The 20607-nt window shown below is 38.3% G+C and overlaps 1 protein-coding gene across 5 annotated transcripts in view; it reads left to right on the top strand.

Moving 5' to 3' along the window:
* USH1C (USH1 protein network component harmonin) overlaps positions 1 to 20607 on the top strand; it is a 54343-nt gene that overhangs the window by 17948 nt on the left and 15788 nt on the right. For 3 of the 5 annotated variants that reach the window (XR_012775866.1, XM_075502245.1, XM_075502249.1), the window contains exons 9-15: positions 295 to 379; positions 841 to 900; positions 1152 to 1208; positions 3070 to 3212; positions 3804 to 3869; positions 7080 to 7204; positions 9884 to 9960. Coding sequence is in view for 4 of the 5 variants with exons in the window: in XM_075502245.1 (XP_075358360.1) it covers positions 295 to 379; positions 841 to 900; positions 1152 to 1208; positions 3070 to 3212; positions 3804 to 3869; positions 7080 to 7204; positions 9884 to 9960 (613 nt within the window). In the remaining variant the exon portion in view is untranslated. Of the gene's footprint in view, positions 1 to 294; positions 380 to 840; positions 901 to 1151; positions 1209 to 3069; positions 3213 to 3803; positions 3870 to 7079; positions 7205 to 9883; positions 9961 to 10723; positions 10774 to 13590; positions 13744 to 14122; positions 14240 to 18335; positions 18585 to 20532; positions 20590 to 20607 lie in introns of all 5 variants that reach the window. The other 2 variants (XM_075502248.1, XM_075502247.1) reach the window with 2 other exon arrangements.

Here is a 20607-nt window from a genome sequence, read left to right as displayed (position 1 = left end):
AGGTCAGTATACTATTAGTTTCAACACCTAGGGAAAAGTCCAGAAGCTTGAATATTTTTCTTTTTGCTTTTTCTTAAATCACAGTTTTGTGGTGTAAAAGGTAGAAAAGTAGGATGATAAACCATTGTGTGTGTACTGGCAAATTTTGGTGTTTGTTTCAGAGTAGGCTAATACCACAAAAACATTCTTTAATCAGAAACAAATGATGAGAAAACAACTAAGACTTCTCACTGTATTACACTGTATTATTCTATAAATATTATCCTATAAATGTTTGTTTTTATATTACACCAGTATTTCCAGTGGTCCAACACAAAAACCAGGCATTTTTATCAGCAATGTTAAGCCAGGCTCTCTTTCAGCAGAGGTGGGCTTAGAGGTAGGTATGCCATCTTCCAAGGTAGGTACCACAAGGAAATCTTGTTTGGTATTTAATACTTCAAGGATTCTGGGTCACTGTAAAGTCACTAGCTGTGTGGTGGTGGTGTTTTTTTTTTTTTTTTTTCCCATGGGAAAGAAATACTGTGTGCTTACATTTCAAAAGAAGTGAGTTTCCTAAATTTTAAGAACATGAGAAGTATCCTCCTGGATTGGACCAATAGTCCATTGAGCTCAGTATTCAGTCTCAAACAGTGGCAATAGGAAATGCTGATATGGGAGGATGTGCAGGCCTAGCCAGTTTCTGGTCTGTTCCCCTTGCACTCTGCCAGTACCTATGATTATTGTATTAAGAACGTTAGAGAGTATATCTCTTTCTGTTTTCTATATGTACAATATGTACATATAGAAATAAATGTACTAATTTAGCATCTGTACTAAAATTTGCATTAACTCCTTTAGGTCGGTGATCGGATTGTTGAGGTAAATGGAGTGGACTTTTCTAATGTGGATCATAAAGAGGTAAGATCAAATCTTCCTAATTTCCCAAATATATAGCTGTCAGCTTGTTAAGCATCTGTCTGATTTTTCTGGCTGCAAAAAATATGTTTTGATACTGGGCTACTTAACGAAAGAGGTTGTGTGCTGGACATGGGAATTCGGACATTTGAATACCTACCACCCTATTTAGTTCAACCAGCATCTTTCATCCTATATATACAGGCCTTTTATAATTTAATTCAGACTGATTTTTGTTTTGTTTTAATTTGCAGGCTGTCAGAGTGCTCAAAAGTAGTCGTACTTTGACTATCTCTGTGGTAGCAGGCGCTGTAAGTAGTATAATTATAAAAGCACAACATTTGTGAAAATTACTATGTGGGCAAATGTAAAAATAAATAGATAAGAAGTAAAGCTGTGTTTCATTATAATGTCTATACCACTAAATTCTGTCAAACCAGGGAAGTGTTGAGTGGCTTTTGATTATTTCATGGCTAAATATCCACAGGATTCTCAAACAAAACAGTTTCATGACTATGGGCCAGTGCAAAACTGTTCCCTTGACAAGGAGTGGAAATTGACTTTGTCGTAATGGTTTCTCATGTTTGAGACCTTCTGTTCTAATAGATAGCTGCTTCTGTTGAAACATGAAACGTGAATTGGATTGGAGTCAATTAATTTTTCCTCGTGAATAGCTGATGTAATAGTCTTATTCCAAATTAATTCCTTGTGTAACTTCATCTGATCTCTTTAGTGTATCAACACATTGAAAATTGTTCAATTTTCCATTTCCACTGTTTTGTACAACACGCTGTACACCTTTGGGCCTAATCTAAAGCCAGCTGAAATTAATTAAATCTTCCCACTGACTTCTGTGTGGCTTTCAATAAATGTTTTAATGTTTTTACTGCTTTAATCCTTCTTACAGTAAAATGAGTAGTTATATACAAGAGGATACTCAAGTTCCATAGACTAGTCAAAGATGGCGTTTTCTAATTGTGTTGCAACTGAATTAAATAGGGAAAACATGATTTAATAAATCTTTTAAGCTACTTCCTAAGGGCTCAGGTATACTGTGTAGCTATATTAAGGAATTCATGGTTTAATTGAACTACTCTTACAGTAACAAAAGATGCAGTTGCCCAAAGGCATTGTAGACATAGTTTAAATAAATGCTCCAGGCTAGTTCATTAAGCTCCAGGAACTAAACATCCTAAGGACTTAGTTTCAACTCCCAGAGATGTTACTAACTGTTAGAAAAGATGGGATCTACTCCAGCATGTACCACTGGGATTGCATCCTTAAAATGGTGATTTTTGCTGTGGAACTCTTCTGCTCCACTCTACTTCACCTTGCATGTCTCTCCTTTCCTCAATACATGTCTTTGTACTGAAGGAGAGGTTGCAAAAGGAAACAGCTTCTCTACTCCCGTTTTTCAGTCAGCAAAGACCATGGTGCAGAGGCATTCTTCGCTGTCTGTTTTTGGTCGAGCTGTCTACTTTGAGCCTTAGAGACATGAAAAATTCTGCCTTCCTAATTAACATGGGATTTTAATTTCAGTAATGAAAATTAGGTAAGTGTTATCGAAGTGTTCCACATAGCACCATGGAAGTGTCTGTCTTGAATAGAAAATAGTGCTGGTGTCTTAAACTGTAAAGCAAACGAAACAGGAACAAAAATAAGTGAAACACATCAACTATATAACCTTTTGGCAACGTATGTTCCCTGTATTTGGGTTCCCTGAATGATGGTACATTTCCACAGCAGCCAGGCACAAGAGCATTAAAACGCAGTAACTGTGTAGTTGTCTGCCACATTGGGATTCATTCAGTATGCTGTTCTCTAGCATTGCATTTCTTACTTAGATTTCAAGAAAGTATAATGTGGAGTTTTTTCTGGGCAGCACACTGAGCATGTCTTTGGCATGACACCTACACTGTTGTTGCTAACTTTAGTAGTTGCATGCCTCTTCTGAGATGTTTAGCACATCATAACTTTGAGACTGAAACTGGAGTACCTCTTTGGAATGAAGTAGTCAGATCTTTCAGGGTCTTTCAGAAAGCATTCCTCAGAAAAAGTATTGTGAGGAAATGGCAGATGTGCTAGTATGTAATCAGGTTTGAATTATTTCCTAGAAGAACTACATTCATGAGACTTTTTCACAACTGATTTGGGTGGCTGTTCTGATTTCAGGGAAAGGAGCTGTTCATGACTGAAGAAGAAAGGCAGAGAGAAGCACGTCTCCGTGAGCAAGAACGTCAGGAGTTAATGCATCAGAAACGACTTGCGCTGGAGACTAACAAAATCATCAAAGAGCAGCAAGAGAAAGAGAGATTGTAAGGACTCTACATAGGACAGTCTGAAAAATTTAGCTTGGATTTGGAAAGGGCATGGAAGACAGGAACAACTGTGAGAAGATTCCCAACTTAGATTAACTTAATTTTGCTGTTGCAGAGTCTCTATTCATAAATCCTTATCCTGTGGTGCTCTTGTTCTGGGTTTTCAAAACTGATATAATTCAAACACATCTTGAGTAGAAGGGTAACTCTCCCCCAACTGTCATACCCCTATGATTCAGTGTGATACTAGTTATTTTCCTGATGCCATTCCCTAATCCTTTATTTTTAGCAGGGCAGTTACAAATTTTGTACTCTTACAATAACACACTATGGAACTGTCTCAGAAGGAGATAGTGACTTACAGAGTTAAATTCATATGCTCTTTTTATCCAGATGGTCGTGAATGTTCTCGAAAGTATATTGAACCCTTGGTATCATAAAGACAGCTTTTAAAAAGGAGTATTTTCCCCCAATCCATATGTATTTACTGGCTATATCTTTTACTAACTATATGCTGACACACTTGGTGCAAGTTCTTACTCAGAAAATATTATTTTTATCATTGTGTCCTAATTCCCCTAATTATAGAAGAAAACTGGAGATTTCCCAGAAGGCTGCAGAGGAGGAAGAGAGATATCGCAGAGAAATAGAGCAGTAAGTAAAAACCTACATAGGCAATATGCTGCCTGAAAAAGGGTCCTTATATATTAGATCTGGCTGAAATCATTCTGCATATTCTTTTCTAATAAAATTGTATATATTTCCATTTAGCTAAATGTAGGGTCCAATGTGTATGCGTTAAGTACACTACAGTTACGGAATATGAAACTGGTCTGGAAATCAGCACCTGGAAAACATGAGGGTTATGGTGGTAATAAATTCAATGTGAAATTGAAGTTGGGTGCTTATTTTAAAAATATATTATAAATGTATAGAGAAACTTAAGATTAAGGGAGTTCTGTGTCTCAACTTGCTTACTCTTTTGTCACTGAACCACTACATTTAATTCTAACAGAAAAAAAGAAATGAATACTGCAAGGAAAGGGATCAGGGAAGAAACAGAGAAGAACGACTAAAGAGTTGGAAAACTTGCATATACTCAGGGGCTTGATGCCATATCCACTTAGCTTATATTTAAAAAAAAATTAAATAAAAAAAAACCCACCAAAAAAACCCGGGGTGGTTTGTTCATGATCTGTAAGAATGTACACAGTGTGGAATTTAATATCCTTTTCAGTCTGTCAGACAGTTCTGAAAACAAAAGCTGTGTAGATTTAAACTAAAATAAGGACTATGTGATGCTATTGTCTTGAGTAGAAATTTCAGTCATCATAAGTTTTAAGTAGGCTTTTGCTTTTCTAAGGAGAGAATTAATTAAATTAAAACTGTGGCACTGAAACAGGAAGTTCTAGAACCTATTTTATTCAGGACGTCTGATTTTTATTATCACAATCTGTTCTGGTTTTAAAACTCTGTGATTCTAGGAACTAAACACATTCAAAGATTGTATCATAATTAGGTCAGCACTATAAATGTAACTTAAGCGTTGTTTTACATTTGGAACTTCAAAATTAACCAGTATAACATGTTGTTGTCATCACAGTAATTAATTTCCCTTCTAAATGACATTGGGAATTTGCGTGAAAGAATGTGTGAAATTGCACAATATCTGTTTTGATATTGTACTCTAGCAGCCTTCTAGAGCTAAGATTGACCCTGAAGTATTCAGCTTTGCACCTTCGACATCTGAAACAGTTTTAAATTCATATTCATTCACTTAAATCCCGTTTCGTGTACCTATATTAGCTAAAATTCTCTGACAAAAAAAGTGTGGGGATTTCTGAATCTGTGAGGTGCAGAAGGGAATATATTCCCCAGCTGTCGCAAGAGAAGAATCTTCTGACAGTCCTGCTGTGGGCTCTACTGCAGCACATGGATGAATTCTTTCACATTTTCCTTTTCTGATTCCTGGGGAATAGGTAACATCCTGTTCTTTATTGTGGTCTGCTGTAGAAATTCCTGCAGTAGCCATGGAAAGCTGCTATAAAAGCAGACCATCACAGGTGAAGAATGATTCCTTTCTCCAAATCCAGATTGCCTGTCTGTTATAATCAATGTTCGCTATCCGCAGTATCCTTCTGAACTAAGTGCATCTTTACTCACTCAGTGAGGACTTCTATGATTAGGCTGCCTTGAGGGCTGTTCATTGTAAAGTCTAGCATGTCTTTATACTTCCTTGTATAATTTCCAAGTGCTGCTCAGGCACTTGTTAAGTTTTTCCATATTACAACCCAAACTGGCTAAGTGAGTGTCAATCTCCTTGGTGCAGGGGAGGGAGGATGGTAGTATAGGAACTTACATATTGTAAAGCTTAGATTTAATAAGCAATTGCAAACAGGCAGTTTCACTAGAATATAATGCTTTCCTGGATTAACAGTTTGTGAGGATGACCCTTTGCTCCATTTTTAAAATCCTTTCTGCAGGAATTCCTTGTATAAAGTCACTGTGCCCTTTATTAGTATCCTGCAGACATTTTAGGAAAAAATTTCAAATGTGCCTAAACAGCAGAGGTCCTTAACTCTGTGTACTTCAAGTTACATTGTAACCCCATATTTTTTTTAATTAAAATGAAATGTAATAACAAATCTAAACATTCTGTCCAATGTTCCCTGCTATTGACTATTTCCTATTTCAAGGTCAGGTTGGATGGGGCTCTGGGCAGCCTGATCTACTTGAAGATGTCCCTGCTCACTGCAGGGGGTTTGGACTAGATGACCTTTAAAGGTCCCTTCCAACCCAAACTATTCTGTGATTCTATTCTATGATGACTAGGCCTCCAAATTTAAATACTGACCCCAGCTGCAGATTTAATAGTGATTTGACCCCATATGGATATTTTTTTTAATTTACCTTATCTAATTTAGAGATGCAAAAGATAATCCAAGTATAAATACCATCATATGTATCTAAGAGCTGGTAAATTTTGGCACCATGTGTCAGTTTACCAGTTCAAGACAGGCTACATCCAGGAATAGATCTTGATCACTTAAAGATACCTTATATGAAGCTACAAGGTATTGGGTTATATGGCAGTTTTATTGTGACCTACTGAATTTTCCTTCAAAATGCCCTTTTTTTGATCGTGGTGCCTTTGTAGGTACCTTCTAGGTAATTCCTTGCTTTATGAGCTCCTTCGTTCTGAAGTGTGACAATTCTTCTTCCCCCCCCCCGGAATTTAATGTGGTTTGTGTCTCATCAGTATTCAGTTCTTTTGGAGAAAAGTCACTTTTTAGTGTAGCCTAGGACTATATGTAGGACTATATGTTTAGGAAGCAATCATCAAAATGGAGATAAGATATAGAAATAAGACACACACTTTTTAGATATAATTTACCATTGTAATGTCTGACTTAGGCATGCAGTAGATGTTCTGTCAGTTAGTATTTTAGTTAAAACTGACTTTTTTTCTAATAGAGACTTCCCAGTTCTAAAAATGAAAAATTACTAGGCAAGAGATGGGTTTTGGTTACATGTCAGTTAAGGTGACAGTCAGTATTGTAGTGTATCACTCTGGGCTTAATATCTGTATATCTATAATATCTATAACTGGCCTTAGAAGTCTCAATATTAAATAAGAATATTTTACTCAGTTACATTATATTTTACAAATTACCTTAGTAGCTTAGTAAATGAAACTTAGATTGGTGAAAGGAATCTGGTTTGGGGGAAGGGGCAGTTTATTATGCTTTATATTAAAGAGATAAAACCAAACATACTGAACACGAAATAATTGTAATGAATTTATATTGATGCTGTTGTTTTTATACTCGGAATTCCTAGCTGCTTTTTTTTTTTTCCCTATAGAATAACAGCAGAGGAAGAGAAATTTAAAAAGGAGTGGGAAGAAGACTGGGGTCCTAAAGAACCTCCCAAATCTCTAAAAACCGTAACTGCAGAAGTGCACTCTGCCCCTCGTTCCAAACACAAAAGTAAGTTATTGATTTCAATCCGTTTCCTAGGGAAAGTATTTGTATCGGACACATCACTTGAGCTGTATGGAATATATCACCAGTCCAAGGCAAGCTAGCTATGACTTGGTTATTTTCAGAAGGCTGGAAGCGTATGATACATTAATTTAATAGCTGTTATTTAAGAGGTACCTAGCTCACAAAATCTACATCCACTCAAACAGTCATGGTTTTTAACAATCAGCAGCAGCAGGAAAATTAAAAAAAAAAAAAAAAAAAACTCACGAAGAAATTGTCTGAAGGGTCAATCTCTTTAGCTTGGGGTTTTGGTGCATTGTTTTCCATGTTGTTTCTGTTCAGTGTTTTGCTTGTCAACGTTTTCACAGAGCTTGCATCAGTAGACTTGTGCTGATTTCCACTATATGCCTGAATTGGAAGCAGTGCTGCATTTTTTTATATGATATGTATTATGTTTTTATGTCCATGTGGATAAGGTGTTATTCAAATGCTAAGTTATATACATATGGGTGCTTTTATCTCAGTGAAGAAAATATTGTTTATGGTAATAAGTAATATTTTAGGTTTTATGGGCATTTTGTTACTGGGTTTTGTTACTTTTGAAAATGAAGGTATGAAGAAGGGGAGACAAGTGTGTGTTTTCCTTCTTTCATTTGGAATTAGCTTTGAGCTTTCTGCATTAATCATATCAGCAAATAATTTAACACCATTTTTATATTTGAGAAGAGATCTTGGGAGGTGGAGTGTTTGAAGGCAGAAAACTAGCACTACATTTGCAGTCTCATTTGGAGTGAATGAATGCACTTTGTACTATTCCTATTGTTACCTTTTTTTCTTCTCTCTTACTCTAAATCAGTGTGGAGGTTAGGGTTTTGAGTATTTTTGTCTGCTTGCTTCTGACTAGAAAAGATTGATATGGAATCCCTGCTTTTAGCTTGGAGGAGATGAATTCAATGTTTAATTTTCAGAAAAATCTAAAGATCTTTTCCCTCGTCTCTTCAGCAGGACCTTGGTCCTCTCTTACTGTGGCAGTCTTTGGGGACTGTAGGAATGTCTTGAAGCTCCCTTGCTTCTCTTCCATGAGAAGGAGTAAACAACTTAATTGAGTAAACCACTTAATACATTGAATGTGATCAAAAAAAGCAACAGAAGCCATTGTTGCAAAACAACAGTAAGACACTAGACAAAAAAAGAGAAGCAGCAAAGATTCTTAAGGATCAGCAACATTAAGTGTTTTTCCTAGATCTTTTGACAAATCTGTTTCTTGCCAGCATACCTTTCACATCTAATCTGTTCCTTCTCAGGCTAAAGTATTTACCACATCATTTTTCTGCATATCACTTTCTTCGGTTCATGCTCTTCTGACAACCATCTTGAAAATTAAGTGATGATGGCATAATGATGTTTACAACCATTGCAAAAATAATCTTGCATGCTAAGAGCTTGGGTACCAAAGCATGTAAGCATGTACTAATTAAAAGCATGCAATCAGAACTTGTGAATCAATTCCTAGTGACCTAATGGAAAGTTGAGCATGGAAAATGCAAGTGACCTAGGAAAGCTAGGCACATTTCTAAGAATTTGCAAAATTCAGGCATCTGTCTGTGAGGTGCTGTGTGTAGGAGCAGATCTGTTAATATCTTAAATGGACCATCTGTCAGAGTAGACCAAAAAAATCCTGCTTTTTCAAATGTGGATTACCTGTAGACTTTGAAACACCTTTTCCTTACTTTTTGTTTTTTCTATTCCCCTCCTATCATTTGCCTTACTGAATCTATCTCTTTTTCCTTCCCTGTTCTCCTTTTTCCTGTCTTTTTCCTCTTTTCATCCATTGCAGCAAATTTTTCACAAACAGGCTGTAGTCTGCACAGCCTGAAAATTGATTTGATATCACTGGGCAGTCTGCTTCAGAATTAGTCGAGAGAGAGACTGAGGAGGTTTGTGCACTGCAACTTTTCCATGAAGAATTGCCCTGAAGTGTAAGTCTGACTTAGTTTTCCAAAGGAATTTAAGATGCTTGGAGCTTAATTTGCAGTTAAGAACCTAAGTTGGGAGCTATAGATAGTATGTGGAGGGTGTACTAAAATGGTATTAGACAAAGGAAAAAGTGGAAAGTGGTTGTGGAGCAGGTATTGCATAACTTAAGGGAGACCTGGGTCGGTTCCCAACCTGATTATGTTATTTTTTTTGTATGACTATGTGGAAATCACTGAACTTTTCATGGATGAGAAACTGAGATAGAGAAATACTTCTTCTGCAACCATCTTTTATCCATTTAGTTTTATGATTCTTCAGGACAGTGTTTTCTCTGTATAGCACTTACCCCAGTGACAGCGCAGTAGAAGGCTGATACTTCTTTTTGAAGCCAGATATCCCAGAACTGCTGATGGTTTAATTACAGGAAAAGCCACCTACCTTTGCAGGCTTCCCTTCATAGCAGAGCAGACTAATTGGCCATATGCAGATCCTAACTGCTTTTCAGGGTTGAAGGAGGAAATTGACTTGATTTGAGCAGGAGCTCAGTTTTTTTTCAGTTATGTGGAAAAATATCCCCTTGCTAACTTCTTTTTATTTCATGGAAACTTCTAGTCACAGACTGCTAATCTCTTTTTCATTTCATGGAAACCTCCAGTTAGACTGTTATTTCTATCTCCTCACTCCTTTCCTCCTTTGTTTATCTAGTAGATTTAAAGGGAGTTGCACATGACCAACTTGAAACAGATGACATGGACGAAGTGATCATGAAGCAGGACAAACAGGTTTGCTGCTCAGCCTTAACTTCCTATCCTGATTCAGATTCTTCCTGTGTTTCCCTTCCTCCTGACAGTCAGTCCTGACACTGAACTGATCATTTGGTTTTGCTAGGGCAATATGTGTGGTCCTTTGGTAAATGATGAAAGGTTATGCCACTGTTGCTGTCATTGCTTTCTAAAGATACCTTCATACAAATACAAAGTCTGTCAGTTGTACAGAAAGGTGGATTGTATTGAGAGCTGTGTGTGTTATCGGTATTTCTTGTATGTTATGGTGATGGATTTTTTTGTATATGTTTACTTAGCAATGTGTTTTTTAATATTTATGCACTTGGCTCAAAGTATTTTATCCTAGGAAATGGAGCTGCTCTTGTCTCCTCAAACAGCGCTGTGTTCTGCCACAAGTTTGAATGAGTTTGATTACCTATTTCATTTTAAGAAGGCTTGTTAAAACTAGTGTAAAGTAGGACTGTGACCATAGAAATCTTAGCAATGCATATAACTATATGGTTCTGTATGAAGATTACTTGTTGCATTTGCTTTGCTTAACACAAAATGTGTATCAGTAAAATAAGGGTAACTTGTGACTAAATGTACTGGCACAACTGACCAAGAAGTCATCTAAGAACTTGTCATGTAATATTGAACCTTTGGTGTTGCACCTTCAAATAAATTTTAATCAGTTACATGTATCAGCATGGATTGATCTGAATCTGAACTAGTCCTTGACTTTTCTTAAAAAAACAACTTTTCCTTCACCTTTTTGTAGCTTTTGGATGGTTTTATCGGTATGAAGGAAAATTTCCCACAATCCGCAAGGTACAAAGTTTGATATGTGAATTTGTTTGCTGTGCATTTCAATTTTAATTCCTCTCTTTTTCTTCTTCTCTGTTATTACTAGACATTCTTTATAGCCAAATGCTGCTTCTTTTAATGTGTGCACAAATTAAGATACGTTTGGGATGCATCTGCCTAGGAGTTTGGACTTTTCAAGTCCTGTCAGCTGCAGTGGGAAGTGTATATCAATACTTTGCAGAAAGTATTCAGTACAGGTGGGCAGTGCATGTCTTTATGTTCTCCAAAAGTTCTCAGAATAATGTATGAAAAAAAAAAAAGTGCAGAGACAAAAATTCAATGGGAACCAAGTATGCAGTTCCCAGTTACACCTTTGCAAATCTCCCAGTAAGAGGAGTGCTGAAGGCCAAAGGCTTTTAGGCATGTACATATCACAGAGAATGAGCAAAAACAACTGAAAATCTTTAAGCTTGATAGAATACCTTTATATCTGTAGAGTTGCTGCTAAAGTATTGCAATTTCAAATTATTGGAGTTTCAAGTAATGCTTTATTCCTGCTGTTGCTTTATTCTCTTTATTTCTTTCAATGTGTATTAGCCATAATTATAGGGGGTTTGTGGTTGCGTTGTGTATTTTGGGGGTGTTTTTTGTGATGGCTGATGGTAATTAACTGGGATAAAAGTGTCAAGGAGAGTTCATGTGTGTATCTCCTGAGAACTCTATGTTTCTGAGGAGGTCAGGACTGTATCTGGCAGGTGAAGTATTTGTGTTACTGTTTAGGACTACTGCTTTAACCTTCTGTGTGGACAGGAAATGCTTGTTCTCCTTAAGAGAGGATGGGAAATGATGGTACACTCTGATACCATTTTGCACTGCTAGCGACTGTAAATCATCATGGATCTGTAACTTGTGTGAAAGCCAGTGCAGTTAGGATTTCTATCTGAAAAGTATAAATACATGTATGAAAGCTCAGTCTCTTCACACAAACAGGTGATCTTCTGCATTGCTGCTGACAAAGATAGTTTAGAGAGCCTCCAAATACCTTTTCATATAGTAACGAAGATCTTACCCAGTTCCTCTTGAACTCTACTACACAGTGTGGACTAAAAGCTTGAAAAGATGTATTTTTCATCTTTTTCTTTTAGAAATATTTTAAAATCTGGAAGTGGTGAATTTTCATCCTACTCCAAATTGCTAATTACTTTTTTTGTTTTGTTTTAAAACCAATATTTCACTCTGTACTAAAAATGTCTTTAATAGGAAGTAAACTGAATCCATGGGGAAAATGGATGGAAAGGATGACTCATCCTGTTGTATCTGAATGCAGTGAATGCAGCTAAGATTGTCTGATACACGTTCATATTCTGGAACACTGGCATGTGTACTGTTTAATGTGCCCTTAAATTCAGTAATTTTTCAAATGTTGATACCTAGCAGGTTGACTTGCCAGATGTTACATTTAGTAGACAGTACTAAATGTATTTTCTAATTTATTAGAGGATAAGATAATATCAGCAATCATTATTAAGGTACAAACTAATTAGTCTTGAATAAAACATGCCAACAGAATTATGTTTATTTTAAAACATTAGTGTGAAAAGCTAGATTTTTTTACTTTAATTTTTGCCTCTGATTATTGATATTTTTTTTTTTTCCCCAACACCACCACCACCACTTAACCATGAAACAACAGACAACATTCCACTGAACTCAGCAGTACAAAGTTCCAATTAACTACTTGACTGGGAGAATTGGCTTTTGTAGCTGCCAGGGAAATGTTTTCCAAGGCTTTATTATCAATACTATATGTAAAAGGTGAAAGGAAGACAAATAATGCTATGTAAGGTGAAGCATGTTCATGCTTTGAATTCCCAAAACCACCATGATAAGTCAGTAGTAGATGATAATGACCAGAGCAAAATCAGACCCGAAGCTTAGCCTCTCTGGGCACTGGCAGTAATTGACAGTAAGTGGCCAGCTGCTCCTTCTGTTTACTTTCTGATGAATAAAAGGAGAGCGTGGGCTGTTGAATATGAACTAGGCCCTACCAGTACAAAACAGGAGCAGATATGTGACATCATTAAAGTAGAAATAAGGAGCAGCATTTATTTCAAAGACAACAGGAACAGAGGCTTCAAAAAAACCTATGTAGTTTTCCCCTTTGGTTGCACTCTCCATCTAAAATGTTGGAGTTGCTTTGTGCTGTATTAGCTCACTCACGTGAGTAGATTTTATCCAGTGCTTGTAGCAGCTACTTGGTCTTCGTGATGCAGTGTTCTTTCCTGAGAGCAATTAAGTTTCTGGACTGATCTAAGCCTTTCCTTTGTAATTGCTTATTTTGGTTGTATTAAGGCATGCAATGCTAGTTTTAGGACATGTACATGAAGATGTTGTATGCATAGAATATTCTCATCTACCTATACATGAGCATCTGTCACGTGAAAGCAGTCAGTCTTGTATTTATATAAAAATGCCAGAACAGAGATGGCAAATCAAGATCTAACTGAAACTGTTTGAATATTCAAAGTTTTGTAGTGGGCCTGTGTGCCCTAATGTTGTAACTTTGCAGAGGCGCAAAAAATTTGAACTGTCCAATCTTGTCCAACCTATGTTAGTGTGCACAGGCCCTCCAAATAAGGTGTAATTTCCTGCAAATTGCTGGGGAAATGGACTTCAGATTTTCTTTTGAAAGACCATCCCCATACTTGCACAGACTGTAAATAAATTTTCAAGGCAGGCACTCATGTACCAAGCTTGAAGTTTGCGATGTTTTTAGCTGATGTAAAAATCTGTTTAACTAAAAAAAAAAAAAAGAAAAACAAAACTACTAAAACTTCCCAGAAAGGGAAAGAGCAAAAGAAGTCAAAAAGTGACAGTCTGTGTGAACAGAAGAAGAATAAAAAGGAAATGGAGTTTGAGCAAAAACTTGCCAAAGAGAAAGAAGGAATGTTGGAGAAAGAAAAACAACTGAAAATAAATCGTCTCGTGCAAGAGGTATGTTATGTTCTCTTATGAAGTGCAAAATTATATTGAAAGAAAATGAGCTGAATCTTTAGTGGAATTATCTTAGCAGGACACTTGTTTAATTATGTCAAAGATAATGAGGTTTAAAAAAATTGCTGTTGCACTGCAAAACTCTGTTGCCAAGTTTGCTTGTTTCTACAGTCAGTTTTTGCCCAAATGAGGATACCTCTGCAGTTAATGAGTGTCCATGTGTAGTGATGAATTTAATGGAAGACAGCAAAATAGGAAATAATTCTCAAAAGCATAATTAGTTTTAAAACTAACTTAAATAGCATTTCATACTTTTCAAACATATTTGTATTGTAACTATACCTATAACCTTTTTTCACGCACTGATGTTATGGCTAAGGTATCTGAGACAGAAAGAGAAGACCTGGAAGAATCAGAAAAGGTGCAGCACTGGGTGGAAAGACTTTGTCAGACACGGTTAGAACAGATTTCCTCTGTGGAGAATGAGTCTCCTGAGGTAAAATTCTGGCTTCTCCATATATTGCGTGATCTCTAACTCACTGCTTGTGTCCTAAAAGCAACAGGTTTTTACCAGAGAAAAATCTATCTTCATCTTTCCCTCTCAGCCTTCATTGGGGGGGAGGGGTGGATGTCAGTAATTAATTAATTACAATCTATAGCATTTGCTGTTCCTCTATTTTATGGAAATTTTTTATTATTTTAATGAACTGGTTTTATTTTGTCCTTAACAATTTTATTGGCTCGTGAGCTTTTTGGGCTAGGTGGGACATGCTACCAATAATAAAATTGAGACTATAATACCCAGCTATATGTTTTAGTATCCTGTGCAAATAAGAACATCATTAATGATGAGCTCCTCAATGCTTCCTTGTATTGCATGGAATAAAGGTACAGGTTAAGAAAATGACAAAAAGATAACAAATTCCCAAAGAATAGGGTTTGGTTTTGTGTTTTAAATAGTCCCCTTAAACAAAGGGAGTTGCAGATACTGATTGTGCCTTAAAGCCTGATGGTTCTAGATGTGGAGTGAGGCTTTCCCACCATCCTGCTGCTCTGGCTCTCTTCCAAGCACAGCTGCTCTCAAGAGGAACACTGCAATCTGCTGAACTCCCCTGGGATCCCCGAGAAATTGCAACCACAAAGGGGACCCTTGGGGAACACTCTTGCATGAATTTCCTTCAGGTCAATGTGGAGCAGCTCTGAAAAAAGCAGCTGGTCTTCTGTTCTTCCTGGCCTCGGGCTCAGATCCATGTGGCTCTACAGTGCAGATCTGTAGGACAGTGGAATGATTATGCTGAGTTTTCTCTCACTACCTAAATTTGGCTGCCTGTGTTCTGCTAGATCTTTGTCCCCCTTACTCTGTAAAGTAAGAGGGAACATTACAGATTAAAATCACTGTTGTATTTCTGGAGCTCTACCCTGATTTAAGACAAGCACTCTGTGTTGTATTTGCTCCATCAATTCTTCTATTACATTATATATAAATATTCTATTAATTCTTCTACAAAACTCCCCAAGCGGTTAAACTCATGTAAAACACAAAACCAGAATGCTTCTGAGGGAAAAACGCAGCTGAACAATGTTCAGGTACTACAGGCTCGAACTGGGTACAAGAGCAGTCAAGATTTCTTGACCTCTGCCAAAGAATTACCTATTTTTTAGTACCAAAGGGTGAGTATGGCAGATAAGGAGAGCCCAAAGAATATCAACAGAGATACCCACTTGAGAGAAGTATTGTCATTTTACACTAAGATGCATGTGTCTGTAGGACAGCTCATCTCTCTAATATTTCCTCAGCTGAGTCTACAAAATAGCAAAATGAAAGAGTATCAACTGGATTTTCTGAAATACTTCAGTTTGATCACTGATAAAAGAAATGTTAGCAACTCTAACTCTCCTTCTTCACACATACAACCTTATTTTTTGGATGAGCTGATCACTATATTCCACCTCTGGAGTTTGTTAGCCTCACAATGCATCTGGTGTTGATTAACAGAAATTAGAAGGCGCAGAACCTCCTGAGGATCTGAATTTCATAGCACCCTGAAGTTTTTGTTTTGACAGCTGCTTAAGCCTACTTCCCCCTCTTGTACTAATGTCTGGTTATGTTTATGCCAGACTTTAGTCCCTTTCCCTTTTTTAATGGCATGGAATTTCAGGGCTCATCTTTGATTATTTTCACAGAATCACGGAATCGTATAGGTTGGAAAAGACCTTTAAGATCATCGAGTCCAATCATTAACCTAGCACTGCCAAGTCCACCACTAAACCATGTCCATAAGCATCTTTGAACATCTTTGAAATACCTCCAGGGATGGAGACTCCACCACTTCCCTGGGCAGCCTATTCCAATGCTTGATAAACCCTTTCAGTGAAGTAAAATTTCCTAATATCCAATCTAAACCTCCTCTGGTGCAACTTGAGGCTGTTTCCTCTCGTCCTATCACTTGTTACTTGGGAGAAGAGACTGACACCCACCTTGCTACAACCTCCTTTCAGGTAGATGTAGAGAGCGATAAGGTCTCCCCTCAGCCTCCTCTTCTCCAGACTAAACAACCCCAGTTCCCTCAGCCGCTCCTCATAAGACTTGTTCTCCAGACCCTTCACCAGCTTCGTTGCCCTTCTCTGGACACGCTCCAGTACCTCAATGTCTCTCTTGTAGTGGGGGGCCCAAAACTGAACACAGTATTCAAGGTGCGGCCTCACCAGTGCCGAGTACAGGGGCAAGATCACTTCCCTAGTCCTGCTGGCTGCGCTATTTTTGATATGAGCCAGGATGCCATTGGCTTTCTTGGCCACCTGGGCACACTGCTGGCTCATATTCAGGCGGCTGTTGACCAACACCCCCAGGTCCTTTTCCACCGGGCAGCTTTCCAGCCACTCTTCCCCAAGCCTGTAGCATTGCATGGGGTTGCTGTGGCCCAAGTGCAGGACCTTGCACTTAGCCTTGTTGAACCCCATACAATTGGCCTCAGCCCATCAATCCAGCCTGTCCAGATCCCTCTGCAGAGCCTGCCTACCCTCCAGCAGATCAACACTCCCACACAACTTGGTGTCATCTGCAAACTTACTGAGGGTGCACTCCATCCCTTCGTCCAGATCACTGATAAAGATATTAAACAGGACTGGCCCCAACACAGAGCCCTGGGGAACACCGCTTGTGACCGGCCGCCAACTGGAGTAAACTCCATTCACCCCCACTCTTTGGGCCCGGCCGTCCAGCCAGTTCTTAACCCAGCGAAGAGTACACCCATCCAAGCCATGAGCAGCCAGTTTCTCCAGGAGAATGCTGTGAGAAACCGTGTCAAACTGTCGTCTATCCAAACTGAAGTCTAGATAGAAAACATCCACAGCCTTTCCCTCATCCACTAAGCGGGTCACCTTGTCGTAGAAGGAGATCAGGTTGGTCAAGCAGGACCTGCCTTTCCTAAACCCATGCTGGCTGGGCTTGATCCCTTGGTTATCCTCTACATGCTGTGTGATGGCACTCAGGATGATCTGCTCCATCAGCTTCCCCAGTACCGAGGTCAGGCTGACAGGCCTGTAGTTCCCCATGTTCTCCTTCTGGCCCTTCTTGTAGATGGGTGTCACTTTTGCTAATCTCCAGTCAACTGGGACCTCCCCGGTTAGCCAGGACTGCTGGTAAATGATGGAAAGGGGCTTGGTGAGCACTTCTGCCAGTTCCTTCAGTACTCTCGGGTGGATCTCATCAGGCCCCATAGACTTGTGAGTGTCTAAGTGGTGTAGCAGGTCACTAACCATTTCCCCCTGGATTATTGGGGCTCCATTCTGGTCCCCGTCCCTGTCTTCCGACTCGGGTGGCTGGGTACCCAGGGAACAATTGGCCCTGCTATTAAAGACTGAGGCAAAGAAGGCATTAAGTAACTCAGCCTTTTCCTCATCCTTGGTGACTGTGTTCCCTCCCCTGTCTACTAGGGGCTGGAGATTCTCCTCAGCTCTCCTTTTGCTGCTAATGTATTTGAAGAAGTGGTTTTTGTTGTCTTGTATGGCAGCAGCCAGATTGAGCTCTAGCTCAGCTTTGGCCCTTCTAATTTTCTCCCTGCACCACCTCACTACACCTTTGTAGTCCTCTTGACTTGCCTGCCCCTTCTTCCAGAGGTCGTAGACTCTCCTCTTTTTCCTGAGTTCTAGCCAAAGCATTTGGCTAGAAATTACCAATAAAATACTTTCCTTTTATATAATTACCTTTTGCAAGGGGCAGTTCTTGCTTTCTATTCATAGGAACAAGAGAGGCAAGAGTTGTGTTACCTGTGATTTGTCCTAAGATTTTACCTTCTGAAGACTCCATGCAGTTGGGGTTTTGGGGGGGGTTGTGTCATCCCCCATGCCCTAACAGCCCAGGCTACTGTCACAGCACTCCAATTTTCTTCTTTTTAAACTGGAATCCCAGGGAGTGCTTTTTAAAAGGCTTTCAGAGTAAAATTTTATGTATATTCTGTATGGGAGAAGCCAAGAGCTTCCTGTGCAGGAGCAGTTAGGCTGAGTGATGTTCTAGGATTTGCCATTAATTTCTTCAGAGCTGTTGCAGGCGGTTGAACTGCTAAGACAGATTTCTGTTTTGTTGCACGTAGTTGGCAAGTGGACGTCCTTCTGCTTCTCCTTCTGCCACATCAATGCGGCGTTTTGCCGGTGGCCTGCAGCTTCATACCACAGACCTTGATGATATAAACTTAGATGAAGTTGACAAGCCTAAACAACGTGTGGCACCACCTCTGCCACCACCACCCACTGTTACTCCAGCAGCATCAGCTCATCCACTTCCTACATCAAATGTTTCACTTTCAAGAGGTCCAGCCCTGGCAGTAACACCAGCTTCCCAGGTGACCTCATGATCTGTTTGCATGCATGTGCCTCTGCCATTCCCCTGCCTGGCCTCCCTCCCCTGCTCCATCACCCACTTTATCCACTGGATCTACCCATCTGCCGTATGCAATGTTAAAAGAAGGAATGAGATGGTTTCATTATTTCATAGTAGTGAATGCAGTCCAGAGGTAGTCTTATTTTAAGTTTTTTAAAAATTTAAGTCAAGCGGGTTTTGCTCTCTCCTCTATATGTACGTTGTAATCCTACCACATGCAGGTGTCTTGGGCAGAATGTATCAGTTAAAAAGACGATTTGAACTTGAGTGTTTAAAGATTAAAAAAAAAAAAAAAAAGCAATAGCAGGCGGCAAATTTAACCCATAGTTAAATTTGAGAAAAATATGTGTAGTGAAAATGACTTGTGAAAGTGTTATAAATATGTCATCAAATTGCCTTGCTAAATGAGAAGAGTGAACAAAAAAAATTAGCTTAAAATCAGAAGCTCAAACTTTGAAAATATCAACACAGTATAAATTACCAGTAAAATACTTTTAAATGAACATTGGTAGTCAGGTTTGACTTTTTTGGACACATAGGAGTTAGGAATTTCTTTGAGAAAATATTCTGACTTTCTCCTTATTACAGTCTCAGTCCAAAAGAAGATCAAATATAAGAAATCTTGTGCCAGATCTCACTTTAGGAGAGAAATGGCAGCTGTTTCATCATAATTCCCTTTGCTAAGCATTGTAGCAGGAGTCATCTACTCGTTTTCATGGCAAAAGATTCTTACTTGTTTCAAACAGCAGAAGAGGATCCCATGCGGTCACTCCTTTCTACACAGTTTTCTGCATGAATTGACTGACTGCATTGTTGATGTTAATTTTTTTTGCATGTTTACTTGGAAATAGTAGTAGGCTTTGCTTTTGCATGATTCTGGTTGGGGTGGGGAAGGATATGCAAATTAATCAGGGGAAACTGGCAGATTATTTCTATGTGAATAATTGCCGTAACATGAACTATGAATCTCTTCCTACAAACTTAAGTATACCTCTGATAGTGCTTGATCTATGTGGTTTACATGTTTGAAGTGCCAAGAATATGCTAGATCCACTGAAATGGAGATGTCAGATGTTCTTATGGATAACAGGTTTTCCAAGTTATTTGCAAAATAAAAATTATGTGAAATGATCCAAGTGTACGTTAGTGTTTAGAGGAGAAATACATTCTCCTAATGCTAATAGAAAATACTCAGATAAAAGAAGTAATATAGGAACTGCTATACTGGATCTGACCACAAACCCATATATTCCAATATATGTTTCTGGCAGTTTTTCACTGCTAAATATGTTAGAGAAAAGAGGTTAATAATTAAAGAAAAATATGTCAGGCAACAACAACAAAAAAATAACTTAGCCTTCAAAAATAAGATAGTTTTCATTGAATATGATTAGTGTATATGAGGAAAGAACTAAGCTCTTAGTAAAGTATTAATACTGAGCCAAAGCTGCTTGGTTTATAAGTAGATAACCTGGTATTCCTGATGTGGCTTCAGATATGGAAGTAAAATCAGAAGCTGGACAATTTATCGTTGCAGCTTTTTAAAAAGTCAGTTTTTAATACCACAGATAAGCAGAAGCAGTGCATTTATTTGACTTCAGTGATAAAAGATCTTGTGTTTATGCCTGCTAAAGCCAAAAATAAGACAACTGTTGTTGTCCCATAAGTTTACTTTTCTAAGATTACTCAAACTGGTAAATCTTCTCTATGTTGCTAAGGTTTTTTTTTCCCACAGATCATTTAATTTCAAATTCAGCTCGAACAAATACCTGACAAAAGGAATGACATCCTGTCAAATACATTCTTGACAATTAACTATTAAAATATGTGGTATAAATTGATCTGTTTCTCAAAATTATTATTAGATATATACTTTATGTGGACCCAGTACTAAGTCTGTTACTGTTTAGGTTGTAAGAAACACCTCCCACGTCGGCAAAGTATCTTCTGCGTCAAGCAATCCGCTGGTATGTCATGTACTGTTA

Source organism: Mycteria americana, chromosome 5 (assembly GCF_035582795.1).
Source record: "Mycteria americana isolate JAX WOST 10 ecotype Jacksonville Zoo and Gardens chromosome 5, USCA_MyAme_1.0, whole genome shotgun sequence".
In the NCBI taxonomy this organism is placed as follows: domain Eukaryota; kingdom Metazoa; phylum Chordata; class Aves; order Ciconiiformes; family Ciconiidae; genus Mycteria; species Mycteria americana.
This window is presented reverse-complemented; position numbering and strand designations above follow the sequence as displayed.